Source organism: Pelobates fuscus, chromosome 1, assembly GCF_036172605.1.
Source record: "Pelobates fuscus isolate aPelFus1 chromosome 1, aPelFus1.pri, whole genome shotgun sequence".
NCBI classification, from domain to species: domain Eukaryota; kingdom Metazoa; phylum Chordata; class Amphibia; order Anura; family Pelobatidae; genus Pelobates; species Pelobates fuscus.
Genome location: NC_086317.1, coordinates 191,570,404 through 191,585,258, shown reverse-complemented (window position 1 = coordinate 191,585,258; position 14,855 = coordinate 191,570,404). Strand labels below are relative to the sequence as shown.

The following is a 14,855-nucleotide window of genomic DNA, read 5'->3' as shown; positions in this document are numbered from 1 at the left end:
ATATGCCAGATTGGTTATGTTGCCTTTGAGTCTGTATGGTAGCCCAGGAATAAGTATTACCCACAACGTGGCATACCATTTGCAAAAGTAGACTACCCAAGGTAACAAACACTGGCCAAAGTTACCGTTCATATTTATTTTTTTGCTTTTTTCAAACACAAAAATGAACGCTAACTTTGTCCAGTGCTTGTGACTAAGTGGCTACTAAAAAAGACTGGACCTACCTCATATTAAATACCCTGGGTTGTCTACTTTTGCAAATGGTATGCCATGATGGGGGTAATTCTAGTTACTGGACTACCAGACGGTCTCAAAGGCAACAGAACCAGTCTGGCAAACTTCAATGTGTATACAATGGAACGTGCTATATTTGACTCTGTAACTTTCCAAAACACCATAAAACCTGTATGGGGGAGTACTGTTCTAATCATGAGACACTACTGAACACAAACGTGTATTTTATTGCAGTAAAAGCTAACCGTATTGTGAAATCCACAGTTAAAATGCCACACAAAACTAAAAATTATCTTAATTTCTCACACTTTTTTTTTTTAGATTCTATTCATAATTGTTTCATATATGAAAAGTAAATGTGAAATCAAAGCCCTGTTTCTCCTGAACAAAATGATATATAATAAGTGTAAGTCCACTAACACAGTGTTTGTGAACAAGTGGCTCCTAAAAAAGACTTAACATACCCCATTTGTAATACCTTGGGTTGTTTACTATTGCAAATGGTATGCCATCATGGGGGTAATTTTCATTCCTGGGCTACCATACGGTCTTAAAGCACCACTCTAGTGCCAGGAAAGCATACTCTTTTTCCTGGCACTAGAGTGCCCTGAGGGTGCCCCCACCCTCAGGGACCCCCTCCCGCCCGGCTCTGGAAAGGGGGAAAGGGTTAAAACTTACCTTTTTCCAGCGCTGGGTGGGGAGCTCTCCGCCTCCGTTCCTCCCCGTCGGCTGAATGCGCATGCGCGGCAAGAGCTGCGCGCGCATTCAGCCGGTCACATAGGAAAGCATTCATAATGCTTTCCTATGGACGCGTGCTCTCACTGTGATTTTCACAGTGAGAATCACGCAAGCGCCTCTAGCGGCTGTCAGTGAGACAGCCACTAGAGGAAATAGGGGAAGGCTTAACTAATTGATAAACATAGCAGTTTCTCTGAAACTGCTATGTTTATAAAAAAATTAGTTAACCCTAGCTGGACCTGGCACCCAGACCACTTCATTAAGCTGAAGTGGTCTGGGTGCCTAGAGTGGTCCTTTAAAGGCAACGTAACCAATCTGGCGAATTTCAATGCGAAAAAAACGCAAGCCTTTTATCCTGTTCACACACCCGTGTATAGTTACTTCATAAATTCTTTTTACTTATATGAAGTAATATATAAAGTAGTTTGCACTGATCAGCTACAATATTAAAGCCACTGACAGGTGAAGTGAATAACATTGATTATATGTTTAATGGCACCTGTCAATAAATGGGAGATATTAGGCAGCAAGTGAACAGTCCGTCTTAGAATTTAATGTTTTGTAAGCAAAAAAAATGGACAAGCAAAAAAATCTGAGTGACTTTGGCAAGGGCTAAATAGTGATGTGTAGACTACTGGGTCAGATAATCTTCAAAACATCTTGTGGGGTGTTCCGGTATGCAGTGGTTAGTATCTACTTGCTGTAAGGAACGACAAGTGGTAAATCGGGGTCATTGCTTTGCAGTCTTCTGCAAATGGGGCTGCATAGCCATAGACTGGTCAAAGTTCCCATGATACTGTCAACAGGGACTTCAGTGGAAACATGAGCATCAGAGCTGGACCATGGTACATTGGAAGAAGGTTGGTTGCTTGGTCTGATGAATCACCTCTTCTATTACATCAGGTGGATGGCCGAGTGCATGTGAGTTATTTTAACTGGGGACTAGATGACAGAAAGCCAGGCCAGCGGAGGCAGTGTCATGCTCTAGTGGTTCTCAAACCAGTCCTCAAGTACCCCCTAACAGTCCAGGATTTAGGGATCACCTAGTTGTGTCTAAAGCATTCCTTTACTTCAGGACTTGGTTGGGAACCCCTCCTGTGATTGAGTCCTGCCAAAATAATCTGCTTTAACTGTGCAAACTTTAGTTATACAGTTGGGCAATGTAGCCTTAGTTCCAGCTCCTTGAAACAAAAACTGACAAAGTCAAGGTGTGTACCTATAGAAATTATTTTCTATACGTCCAAGCAGCAGTCATCATGTGTATAGCTGCCCATTCCTTTCAAAGGACAGATGGCATTGAGGAAAACTCCACCCATGACAGAATAGGTTAAGCTGCTCATATTTTGTGTTTTGGACAGATGGGGCTGCATCGGGAGCGCTGGGAGATTCAGTAGGTGGAAAGCACGCTGGGATGATGTTGCATTCCACTTGGAGATTTTGATCTGAACTTCAAAGCAACCTGCATTAGAAGGAGAGAACACAGGATGACGTATAGTAAGGATAGCACTACCGGTTTGCAGTTTCTCTTACTGTCTGCAGCTAGTTTGTGAATTAAAAAGCAACATGGCTGAATGCTTGAACTGAATGGACGCACATTGGTGAAGCTCCTGAAATTTCAGCAACGAGGCGCAATAAACAAACGGCACACCAGGCGCTTTAAAAAAATACATTTCTTTTTCTGAGCCTCTTCTGCCCAGTGTTGCAAATGCAAAGGTCTAAGATCCCTAAATCGGAACAGGCTTAATTTTTGTTTCTCGTCTGAGCCTCCTCTTCAAAGACCGCAAGGGCCCAAGCCTGTCCCAACATGGCGGTGGTGCAGTCCCGAGAGAAGGATCCTCTTCACCTTCTTGCCTCGCCTGGTGGAACTCTCCACTACCATCCAAACATCCATGACTAACCAACTGCAAGAGCAGAGCTTCACAAAGAAATAATGGAGATTGGGAAAAGAATGTCCGACTTTGAACCAAAGATGGATGAATTTGCAGGCGCTCACAATTCATTAGCTGACAAGCTGTAGAAGTTCAAGCTTCTAAATGCTCTGAAAATTTAATTTGCAGAGCTAAAGACTATAAGATCTGATCTTAGAATCTGCAAATTCATCATCTGTGAGAAATGATTAGTTGAGGAGCCATGTACATTTCCCTATAAACTGGTAGGTGTCATGGAGCCCCAAATACATTGAGCTATGATCGGACCAGCTGATATCACCAGTTTTACAGTCTGACAACTGGGCAAAAGATAGATTATCTAAGAAGAAAATGTCTATTTTAGTGTACATATTGTGGACCCTAGAATGGAATGTGTAATCTGTCTTGCAGATGGAGTGTTCTCCATTTATTATAGAGACCGTACAGAGATCACCTTGTTAATGTTCTTACAGATGGAAGCATTAGAGTAGAGTAAAGCGAGGGAGATTGTGTTTAAAAATAAAAAATACATTTTTAAAAAAATGGACACATAAATAATAGTAATCGGCCTTCTTTAACTTTAACCTTAACCTTTTGTAACATTGTAAAATGTTCCTGGAATCAGTATTTGGAAAGTATGCTGATACTAAAGTATTGTATAGGCCAGTAAAAAATAACATACCACTATCGCGGATCAATAATTTTGCAGTGTAGGGTGAGGGCAATATCCTTATGTAGGCAGATGAAAACACCTTTAGTGCAAAGTGCATGTAAATTGACAGGGTAATACTTGTCAAGCATAGTAGGGGTGCGCGTAAGATGTATCTCTTGTATGCAGACTATGTTAATTCTATAATCTTGCAAATCTTTATGGAGAAGCCTGTGCTTTCCTGGGGAATTGAGATCTTTATCCTTCAATGTCCTTATCCTCATTACAGTATAGGCTAAAATAAGTGGTTGCTAGGTCAGATAGGGACCGGTCATGGAAGATATTGGATCCTAAATACAGCGGGCCCATGAGAAGACAGTACCACCAGGTTTGTTTTGTCAGAGCTTTCCATGGCAACTGTTTAACATATACAAGGGCAACATTACACTGCTCTAAGGATATGCCAGCATCTAGCAATGGAAGTTGTTGGCGTATACCGTCATGGTATTGATAAGCAACACGTGAGTTAATGAGAGAACTTGGATATGAAGAAACACAGAAGGTAGGGGAAAATAAAAAATATAGATATAAGATGTGAGGATAAGAACACAAAATAGCTCAATAGAGTACTCCTTGCCACCACCCCTCCAGAAACTGTTAGTGGGGGTGGTGGCAAGGAGGTTTCCTAGTAATATTAATATGCCAAAATAAGTCCTGCGCTCAAATTCTCTCTACTCCTGGGCAGCAGCAATGACCATAGAACACATCAGCCCCAATACATACAATAAAAACCAAACGGTATTTTTTTTTATTTATTTTTTTACCTGCGTCTTTGCCCAAATCTCTATGTATATGTAAACAAACGGAGATAATTTAGTAACTCAAATGCCCATTAAATGTAAGCCCACCTGCGACTACAGGTCCTAAACTAACAATTCGTCTTGCTTCCTTCAGCTTTAGTCAAAGAGCTCTCTAATAAGATAGAAAGGGGTATTTTTCTAAACCCCCTACATACTTATTAACCCTTAATAGTAAACACATAGGGTGGGTGGCAGCATTGTAACATGGCTGTGTGATACAAAAGTGAATACAAATACACAAAAATAAGTCCTGCACGTGTGGCAGGTGGGCTTACATCTAATGGCCATTGGAGTTGCTAAATAACCTCCATTTATTGAAATATACATAGGGATTTGGGCTACTGCGTAGGTAGTGATATTGTCAGGTAAGCTGAACACACTCTTTTAACCCCTTAGTGACCAGACTGCTTTTCAATTTTTGTACCGTTAAGGACCAGGACTGTTTATACATTTCTGCGGTGTTTAGCTGTAATTTGCCTCACATGGCCCCTGGGGGTCCTAATTTGCAGAGAAAGGACTGTCTGGTCTGTCAGACAGTCCCCCCATAGAAGAAGAAAACCGATCGCCAGCGGCGATTGGGTAAGTACATATAGAGGGAGAGGGAGGTAAGGGGCCATGTGATCGCTTTGAAAATTTAAATTCCCTGGGTGCAGTTTCGGACACTACAGTTTGGTCTACCCATAAGGCAGTGGTTAGAGGTTTGTTTGTAAAGTAATCTTAAGAAGCAATATTAAGAAGACACGCAATATTAAATTCTCTAACTGCTATAAACCATTAGCCTTAATCTACTCTCAAAACAAAAAAATCCCTACGTAGGCTTAACAAGCTACATTCTTTACACTAGCAGCTCCCACCATTGAACGCTAACAAGATCAACTATTTCCTTCATAGGCCCCAAGCTAGTAACTACCACACAACAAGTAGCAAAGTAATCAAAAGCCTGGCAGACAGATTACGTAATAAACTAGCGCAAAATAGAACTGCCCTGATTAATAGGGAGAATGAGGGGGGAGGTAATGTATGGGGCTCCTGGAAATAAGTAGAGAATTCGCTCAAAGCTACTCTAACTTGTATAATTAAAGTTAGCACACACACTCCCTCTACACAAGAAATTGAAAGATTCCTTCGCTCAGTTCACCTACCAACTAAATACAGAAAACAGGCCTAATTGCTTCAACCATCATACTAGACAAAGTCTTAGAAGCGATTTGCAAATTACCTCCGGGTAACTCACTGGGAGCCAATGGCTTCTCCAACCAATATTATAGGAAATTCGCTGACATTCTGACCCCATTTTTGAGGCGACCGATAAGGGACCTCTACCACCAGAAAATGCTGACAGCTATGATTGTGACTATACCCAAACCCAACAAATCCCCGGACGTTTGCAAGAACTTTCGCTCTATCTTGTTCCTAAACACAGATTCAAATATTTATGCTAAAATAATTGCCAATAACCATGCCCACTGCTTCTACGACTAATACATGATGACCAAACCAATTTTGTCTTGGGCAGACAGAGCTCAGAGTGCTCAGGGAGTCTGACTGTTGTTGGCATTAGATGCTGAAAAAGCATTTGACTGCCTCGGTTGGGACTTCCTGCGTTGGATACTGGGATGTTACGGTCCCTCTTACATCCCTCTCCTCCGTCACCACATTGTGGCGTTCAACATTACCATAATTCTCAGGTTACAGTACCTGTTTCGTACTCTACTCTAACGCTGTCTCTCCAACTTTCTTATTTTCAGAGCATACAGAAGGATTTTAATACATTTATCTGGGCAGATGGGAGACCCAGTGTTGCTTGGAAACTGATGCATGTACCCTCTAGGAAGAGAGGTCTGGCAGTACCAAATATTCAACTGTATTACCATGCGACTATCTTGCCACCGTACCTCCGCCTCAATAGAGAAAATAGTCTGATGTGGCTGCATAATCAGTTTTGCCCAACCATATCCCCCTCTTCTCTCTCTATTCTTCCAAATATGGGACAAACCTAGACATAAAATGGGTAGCAAAACTGGCCACTCAATGGCATCCCCGATGCAAGCCTTGGCCTATTGTATAACACTTTCTATGCAAGGCCTTGGCAAGACTAAACAGGATTACCGACCTGTATCACTGGTTTCGTCTACACAACATGGATTTTACCACATTGGTCCTTCAGTATTCTTTGCCCCAATCTCCCCACTACTCCTACCTAAAACTTTGATCCTTTGTAAGACGCACCCAGTCACAAATGGATTTACACACTATTCAATAGTCACAATTATAAAATTGGAACAATTGTGTATCAAAGCAGCTTTACCAATCTCCATGTGTTATAAAATGATTTATTTCTATTGCCCGCGTCTGCTCCTTTCTTACCCAAGACACTACAAAGGCACTTGTTCATGCTCTAGTATTAATCTTGCATTGACTATTGTAATTCCCTCCTAACTGGTCATCCCAGAAGTCATACTACTCCGCTACAGTCTGTAATGACTGATTTTCCTCGCCTGCCAGACTGATATTCCTCTCCTGTCGCTCCTCTCACACCTCTCACCTCTGTCAGTCCTTACTTTGATTGACTCCTATAGGATACAGAATGCCAAATAACTAATCCATACCTATAAAGCACTGAGCCCCTGTCTACCACCAGACTCTCACCTAGTCTTTAATCATTTAAAAGGTGTCTCAAAACCCATCTCTTCAGGAAAGCTTATGACCTCCTAGAGTAATCTCTACCTCACATACCTGTCCCTTGCTCTCTCCTCCAGCTCTGTCTCACTCCCACTTTCTTATTGCTATTCTCTGTCCTATTGTGTTTTTGTACCTCACCTCTTCTAGATTGTAAGCTCGATTGAACAGGGACCTCATCAACCTATTGCTCCTGTAACATTTTGTAATTGTCTCATTTATTGTTAAATCTCCCCCTCTTATAATATATTAAATCACTGTGCAATATGTTGACGTGATATACATAATAATAATTTCGAAACATCTCTTTTTTCAGAGTCCAAGCTTGGGGGGGGGGGGAATTGACCTCCATTGTTCTATAAATGGCAAACAATGGGAAGTGTTGATAAACACAATTGTGAAAGATTTCACATTACTCTTTCCCCACTCTAGAGATCGGGTTCATATACAGTGCTGTAACTAATGTTAAAGTAGGATCTATAGCAATTATATTTGTCTATTGATGTGTTACCCCGTATACGCAATACCTAATGGCCGTTTAGGCTACCCAACAAATCGATAGGATGTACCCTTTATCATTATTTCACCCCCTGACCTTACTTTTTGACCGCTCTTGCATTTTTGACACAGGATGTTGTAAAGTTTAATTTGTTTTTGATACCAAAGTCGAGTAACTATTTGGTTGATCTTTCTTTGTATAAGAAAACATTTTCATGCTTAAACTGGTGATATTGCAATACCAATACATAGAGGCAATCACTCAAAATAGAAAGATTGAGAAACTGGTTACAAAAAATGTTTGACTTGTTCCAATGCGTGGTGGCAGGGAACTCCTGTTATACGAGAGACCCTCTTCTGCCCTCATGTGCATGTTTAATATATGCACGATTTGTGAATTCCTGCAAACTATGGCAATTCTGTGTTCATGAAACTCTAAAGTAACTTTCTTTTTCTTCTTAGGTGGGAATAAACTACCAGCCACCAACTGTGGTGCCTGGGGGAGACCTGGCAAAAGTACAACGTGCAGTATGTATGCTAAGTAACACTACAGCAATTGCTGAAGCTTGGGCACGTCTTGATCACAAGTTTGACTTGATGTATGCAAAACGTGCTTTTGTGCACTGGTATGTTGGTGAAGGCATGGAAGAAGGCGAGTTCTCTGAGGCACGAGAAGATCTGGCAGCCTTAGAGAAAGATTACGAAGAGGTTGGTGCAGATTCTGTGGAAGGAGAAGAAGAAGAAGAAGAATACTGAAGTATGGCAGTTTTGTAGAAAGTGAAATAGATGGAAATAAAATTTTATATTATGATTGGGATTTTTATTTTGGTGTGTTTATGTAAATGTAATATTGTTCAAATTATTACTTTTTTCTTTAGTTTAATCAAACAAGGCCTGACTAGTATAGCATTAATGGCCCCTTCCCAAGTACCTGATGCTTGGTCAAAATCTTTTCAACTAGACAAGAAAAAAAATGAGTAATGCGCAACTGGTATTTAAAGTGCTACCACATTTATTTGAAGAACAATGTACAGGATGCAAACATTTCGGGCAATAGCCCTTTAACAATGCTAATGTACTAAGTTATAGCATGAATTAAAATAAATATATATACATAAAAGTGCTCACATTAATTCAAGTGCCACCACCCACATTTCAAACAGGATCAAAATCAGCTGTGTAGCTAGTTCCCGCATTCATCTGCCATCCTGGGAGCTCTATTCACTTACTAGTTCGTCAAAACGTGCGTGATGACGTCAGACGTTGCGGCCATAGCGTGTGACATCATCACATCCGGTTGCTAAGAGATGGCTAAACATAGACTCGTTCTAATGGATAGTATCAGTTTAACAAGCCCTAACGGAAGTTAGATAATGTGTATAGCAATATAATACCTCTATCAATCTTAGAAATATAAGAAAATGAGCAGGGGCAGTAGGAGGGAATCTAGCAAAGCTGATTTAGCTGTCAAACCATAAAATAAAACAAAAATATTTACAATAAATATAGAGAATAAACATTAAAGCAAACTCACCAGTTATGAGGACATAAAGCATGCCACATAATATGGACAAGTACATATTAAGGGAGACTGCTAGTCAAAACAAGAGCAGATAATAAAGTACATATAGTACATACTCAGATCCAGGATGCATCTCTTGGCGGTCACCAAACGGAAGCACCTACAGGAACCAGTGCCACTCAAGCTTCTCATTGAGATCATGAGGGGACACTGTGTCCAGTTGGTGCATCCTGCTGGCTTCCCTCTGTAGCAATAGCTTGTCTCTATTACCTCCTCTATTCATAGGGGGCACTCTTTTCAGAACTTGATACCGTAACTAAGAAGCGTTATGTCTTTTTTCTCTCTAAAGAGCCGTGCGACTGGTGCATCTGAATTTGGATTTTGGATTGTGGTTTTGTGTTGGGAAACCCGGTCTTGCAGAGCATATATCGTTTTACCCACATAACCTAAGCCGCACGTCAACTTTAGAAAGTATACCACGTGGTCAGTCTGGCATGTAAAAAAAAAAAAAAAAGCCTTTCAACTTAATCTGTTGGCCAGTTCTGGGATGGGTGCAAAATTCACCCTTGATGATCCCGCTGCAGTGATTACAACTCAAGCAGGGATACATTCCATCTACGGGTTTTGAAAGGAATGTCTGTCTGGTATTAGTCTGGTTGTCAGCCCTGACCAGTGGTGCACACACAATCCATGGGGCCCCGGTGCAAAACTGATCCATTCCTCCCCCCGACAGACACGCGCACACAGACATAAACACACATAGACACATACAGAAAGATTGATACACACATACATACAGCCCTCCTGTTTCCTACCTTTTATGTGCATGAGGGTGACTTTCCCTGGGGTCCAGAGGTGGGTCAGGCTGGTGGGTGTCAGAGTTCATCAGCTGGATCAGTGTAGAGAGGGAGGCAGAGCTCTTACAAGAGCTAGTGATTTAGCTGGATGCAGGTACCCTTCAATAACGAGACGAGGCTACATATTGAGGGTTAAGCGGAAATGTTTTAATGGGCACACGAGCATTTCTTTTATACACATTTTCCCACAAGGACCACCCAAGTGGACCTTGTTGGGCACCAAAGACACAAACTTAACAACCAATCATTTACAGTTACACAGTTAAACACTCCCATTCATTACTGTACATTACTCCCCTCTGCTTGGGAGATAATTGAGTTAATTGCTGTATGTAGCGAAGAGCTGATTTTCCACAGCCTATTTCCGCTGGTATCTTAGAATGGCTCAGGAACAAGTAGTAAATCCAATAGGGTAACAAGCACAATCAGCAAGGCAATCCAGTAATATCCAATCACTTTTCCCAATAACTGGGCGACACACAGTATCAGGAGTAGAACTTAACTAACTTTTAATCACGCCACCCCTGCATTTATGCAATGCTCCTGTGCAAGGGAGCCACCTACAATACATTAACCAATAAAGTACAAGGTACAACCCACACTTCTCCCATCAGCTTATCTGTTAACAGAAATGTACATATTTTTCCCCAAGTTCTAGATGTACCCCAAATACATAAGGTACACCCCTAAATGTGGTGTGTACCTGATCTGGGTGAATAGCATTCAAAAATCACCAAGATCGGACCAGGGGTTCGGGAGTTATGGGGGTTAAAAAGTTAGGTAGCGTTCCCTTTAGGACCACTGAAGCATGGCTTTCCAGCCAAAACTTTCCAGCTTAACCCCTTAAGGACCAAACTTCTGGAATAAACGGAATCATGACATGTCACACATGTCATGTGTCCTTAAGGGGTTAAACCAGTTCCAACTAGTCTGGCAGTGTGCCTGGGACAACGCCCTGCTGGAGAACAATGGGACAGGAAATGGGGGAGGGGTACACCTTCCTATACACAACCTATACACAGTCTAATAGAAGTCCATACTAAAACCTTTTATGTTCAAATAAAAAATTATGAAGGAAATGTGTTGGACAGCCAGAGGGGTTCTGCTACACTTCAACTCAATTATCTCCAAGCGAAAAATGTACTTTTTTACCCAATTTTCATAACACCAAAACTACCCATTCAATTTCAATAAAAATAGTTACATTTTCTGAACAAGCATAACTAGGGGACAGACATACTCAAAAATCATACGAATTCGTTCAGGGGTTCGGGAGATAGCTGAAGTCCCATCCCTGCCGCACACGAGGCTCCTGCTCAAAATAGTTCCATACATTCAGCTGGTGCGGCCGGTCCCTTTTCGTATGTTAAAAATACAGAACATTTATTATTTTTATTGTTCGTGAGTTTGCTGGTCGTGTGCCGCCCCGTTCGTGAAAAACTTTTACAGAACGCTGCCTCGTTCGTGTAATTCTGGGCGAAGTTAAGTGGAAGTCTCAGCAGTGTTCGCAAGTTTGAGTGTCGAAAAATAGTTACAGACATTCTACGACCAAATACTGCTGAACGCGTTTGACAAAACAAGTTGGCCGCCGCCACATGTTCGTACATACGAATGGATGGCCACCCAGTGAACACGGCTTGGCTGGGTGGTCTCTCGTTCGGCAGTTTGTTCATACATACGAATGGGTTAGCATTGTCATTCGTTTTCCCTTTCATATGTTTCCTTTTTTCCTTTCTTATGTTTAACACTGGTAACAAATCCAGGGGGTTACAATGTTTGTTGGCCAGGCAATAACAGGGGTTCTGTTACAGCGTTGTTAAAGCGCCGCAGCGCTGACTGGGCCCCCTGGAAATCCATACCCATCGGGCGGCCCTAACAGCATGAGCCACCTAGCAGTTCTTGCCACCCATGTGGCCGGTGCCATGAGCCAGCTGCAAATCGCGGTCGGGGGGCATGCCTGGCCCCCAGGCAACCCCCCTGTGCCCGGTGTGCAGCATTTTAAAATCGGCTGACACATGTAGCCGCGGCATTTTCTTGCTGCAGATCGCGGTCGGGGGACATGCCAGGCACCCCAGGCAGTCCCCTTGCGGTCAGTGAACGCGATCTCTTTTGCCTGATTGCAGTTACAGGCTGTCACTGCGATCAGAGTTACTATGTGTCAGCCTATTGGCTGACACATGTAACTGCAGGCATGATCACGGTGGGGGGCATGCCTGGCACTCCCCACCCAGGCACTCCCCTTGTGGCCAACTACCGCGATCTGCAGGAGGTGATCACAGTGACAGCCAGTCACTGTGATCACTGTTCCTGTGTGTCCGCCCATGATCTGAAATCACTGGCTGACGCTGTCTCTGCCCCTCTCCTCCTCTCTTAACCCCTTAAGGTTAAAAATAAAATATTAGTTAACAATAAAATATACTTAGATCATTTATATATAATATATATATTTATTTATATTATATATATGATCTAGGTAAGATCCAAGTGATGACTGCACTCCACGGTCTTCGTTTAAAATCCAAATTTCTTTATTGAATATACATTAAAATAGAGATTGACGTTTCAGCCCCTTGGTGGGCTTTCTTCAGGATCAAAAATTAAATACAACGGATATATACAACTAATTATATATATATTAATATCAAAATGCACGTAGAATTATATTGATTATATATATTAAATTATATATAATAGAAAAAAATAAAAATGTAAATATGTTAAATATAAAAAAAGTGTGTAATTTTGTTCTAACTGTATTTTGATATTTATATATATATATATATATATATATAGATATCAAAATACACGTAGAACAAAATAATATATAACTATATACATAAGTATATACGTATATATCACTATATATACCTACATATAAATAAAAATAATTAAAAAAAAAAAGACATTATATATATATATATATATATATATATATAATAATTTTACATATATATTTATGTTATAATTTTACATAATTAGGTCATTTTTATTAATTACAATTTGCGGGACCTGCCTGACAACCGAGGCCGAAAGTATAGGGGATTTAATTTGCTAGCACTATATTTAACCCTATAACTTTCCAAGACACCATAAAACCTGTGCAAAAGGGTAATAAGCGCTCTCTTCTCAAGGGTGAGCAGCAGTTCACCAACAAGGTGTTCCCTCTACCTTGTGATAAATGGACAGATAAAATAGAAAGGTGAACAGCGCTAAAGATCAGAAATTGTACATACGTTTAGTAGAAATACTGGCCAGCGGAGTAACTTAAAAAAAAGGAGAAACAAAGATACAAATAATGGTACAGTATGTATGAACGATATAATTCCACAAGAACAAATGTGTTATATTCACACTCACACTTTGAGGAGCTATATCAGCTCGGTGTTAAGAGCTTGGACGGAATAATCCCCGTCTATGGATTTCTTGAGGTTCCAGATCGTTGGTGAGTTTATAGGTGTAAGTATTCGTTATATGAAAAACAAGAGTAAAATACGCCACATGGTCTAGTACGTAAAAATAAAATATTGTAGTAAGAGTAGATGATCCTACTTACATATACTAGAGCAACGACCTGCTCTAGTTTGGAGAATTTCAGGTGGAATAATCCCCACCTCGGGATATAGTGGACCCAGGTATAGCAGCAAAGCAGTATTAAATAGGAAGGAGGACAAAAAAAAAAAAAATGACTGGATAGTTTAAAAATTATATATACTTTAATACAATAAGTAAAAAGTGAATAATACACTATAAAACCAGTCCTGTATAAAAGTCCAAAATTCTTCCTCACTTGACGCGTTTCGCCGAAGCTTTCTCAAAAGTGAATGCTTGCTGCTTGGGGTCCTTGAGATTATATACCTTCTCTGATGATGAAAATCGATTCTGCTGTGCATATTTCCTCATTTCCTGTTTTCAGCAAGATAGCATAGACAGGAAGTTCTCCGGACGCCATCTTGGATGTGGGCAATTTGTGGGAAAGTTCAAAAATAGGAATCAAAGGTATACAATAACATAATAACATATTGGATCAGATAGAAACTTGAATAATTACAGATATGGGCACACATAGGGTATATGATAGTGGAAATCGATTCTATTATGTGTATTTCCTCATTTCCGGTTTCCAGCAAGATAGCATAGACAGGAAGTTCTCCGGACGCCATCTTGGATGTGGGCAATTTGTGGGAAAATTCAAAAATAGAGATCAGAGGTATACCATAACATAATAACATATCGGATCAGCTAATAACTTAAACAATTACAGAAATGGATACACATAGAGCATATAGGTGATATAAAATATATAATAATAAATTACTTAATAGTGTCATAAACAAAACTATTCCGGCCGCCATTTTGGATGTGGGCTAATGACAGAAATTGAGCTCAAAGGATGCCATATCGGAAAAGGGCATACTTTAAATGGAAAGGGGACATGCATATACAGCTAGGGGTAATATAAATAGTATAAAAACACAGTAGTCTCTGCATGAAAAGGGTGTAAAAGAATTTATAAACACCCATTGAAAGTGGATTATAGAACATAAGTTATAAAAAATGGATTTTACAAAATGAGTTATAAAAAAAAAAAAGAAGAGTTATAAAAAATTAACCAAATCGAATTCTATATTAAGTCCATTTGGGTGGAGGGTGTCTAAACGATAGACCCACTCCATTTCTAACTTGCCTATGTTTCTGATGGTATCGCCCCATCTCCAATGTGGTTTATATTTAGCAATACCCAAGAAATTCTTGGGTATTGCTAAATATAAACCACATTGGAGAGGGGGCGATACCATCAGAAACATAGGCAAGTTAGAAATGGAGTGGGTCTATCGTTTAGACACCCTCCACCCAAATGGACTTAATATAGAATTCGATTTGGTTCATTTTATATAACTCTTCTTTTTTTTT

At 40.4% G+C, this 14,855-nt stretch overlaps 1 protein-coding gene across 1 annotated transcript in view; it reads left to right on the top strand.

Moving 5' to 3' along the window:
* The window catches only part of LOC134609778 (tubulin alpha-1D chain-like), a 120,169-nt gene extending 111,787 nt beyond the window's left edge, over positions 1 to 8,382 (top strand). The window contains exon 5 of the mRNA XM_063453190.1: positions 8,028 to 8,382. Within this exon, the coding sequence (XP_063309260.1) occupies positions 8,028 to 8,321 (294 nt within the window). The 3' untranslated portion in view covers positions 8,322 to 8,382. The remainder of the gene's footprint in view (positions 1 to 8,027) is intronic.
* The last annotated feature ends 6,473 nt before the right edge of the window (positions 8,383 to 14,855 follow it).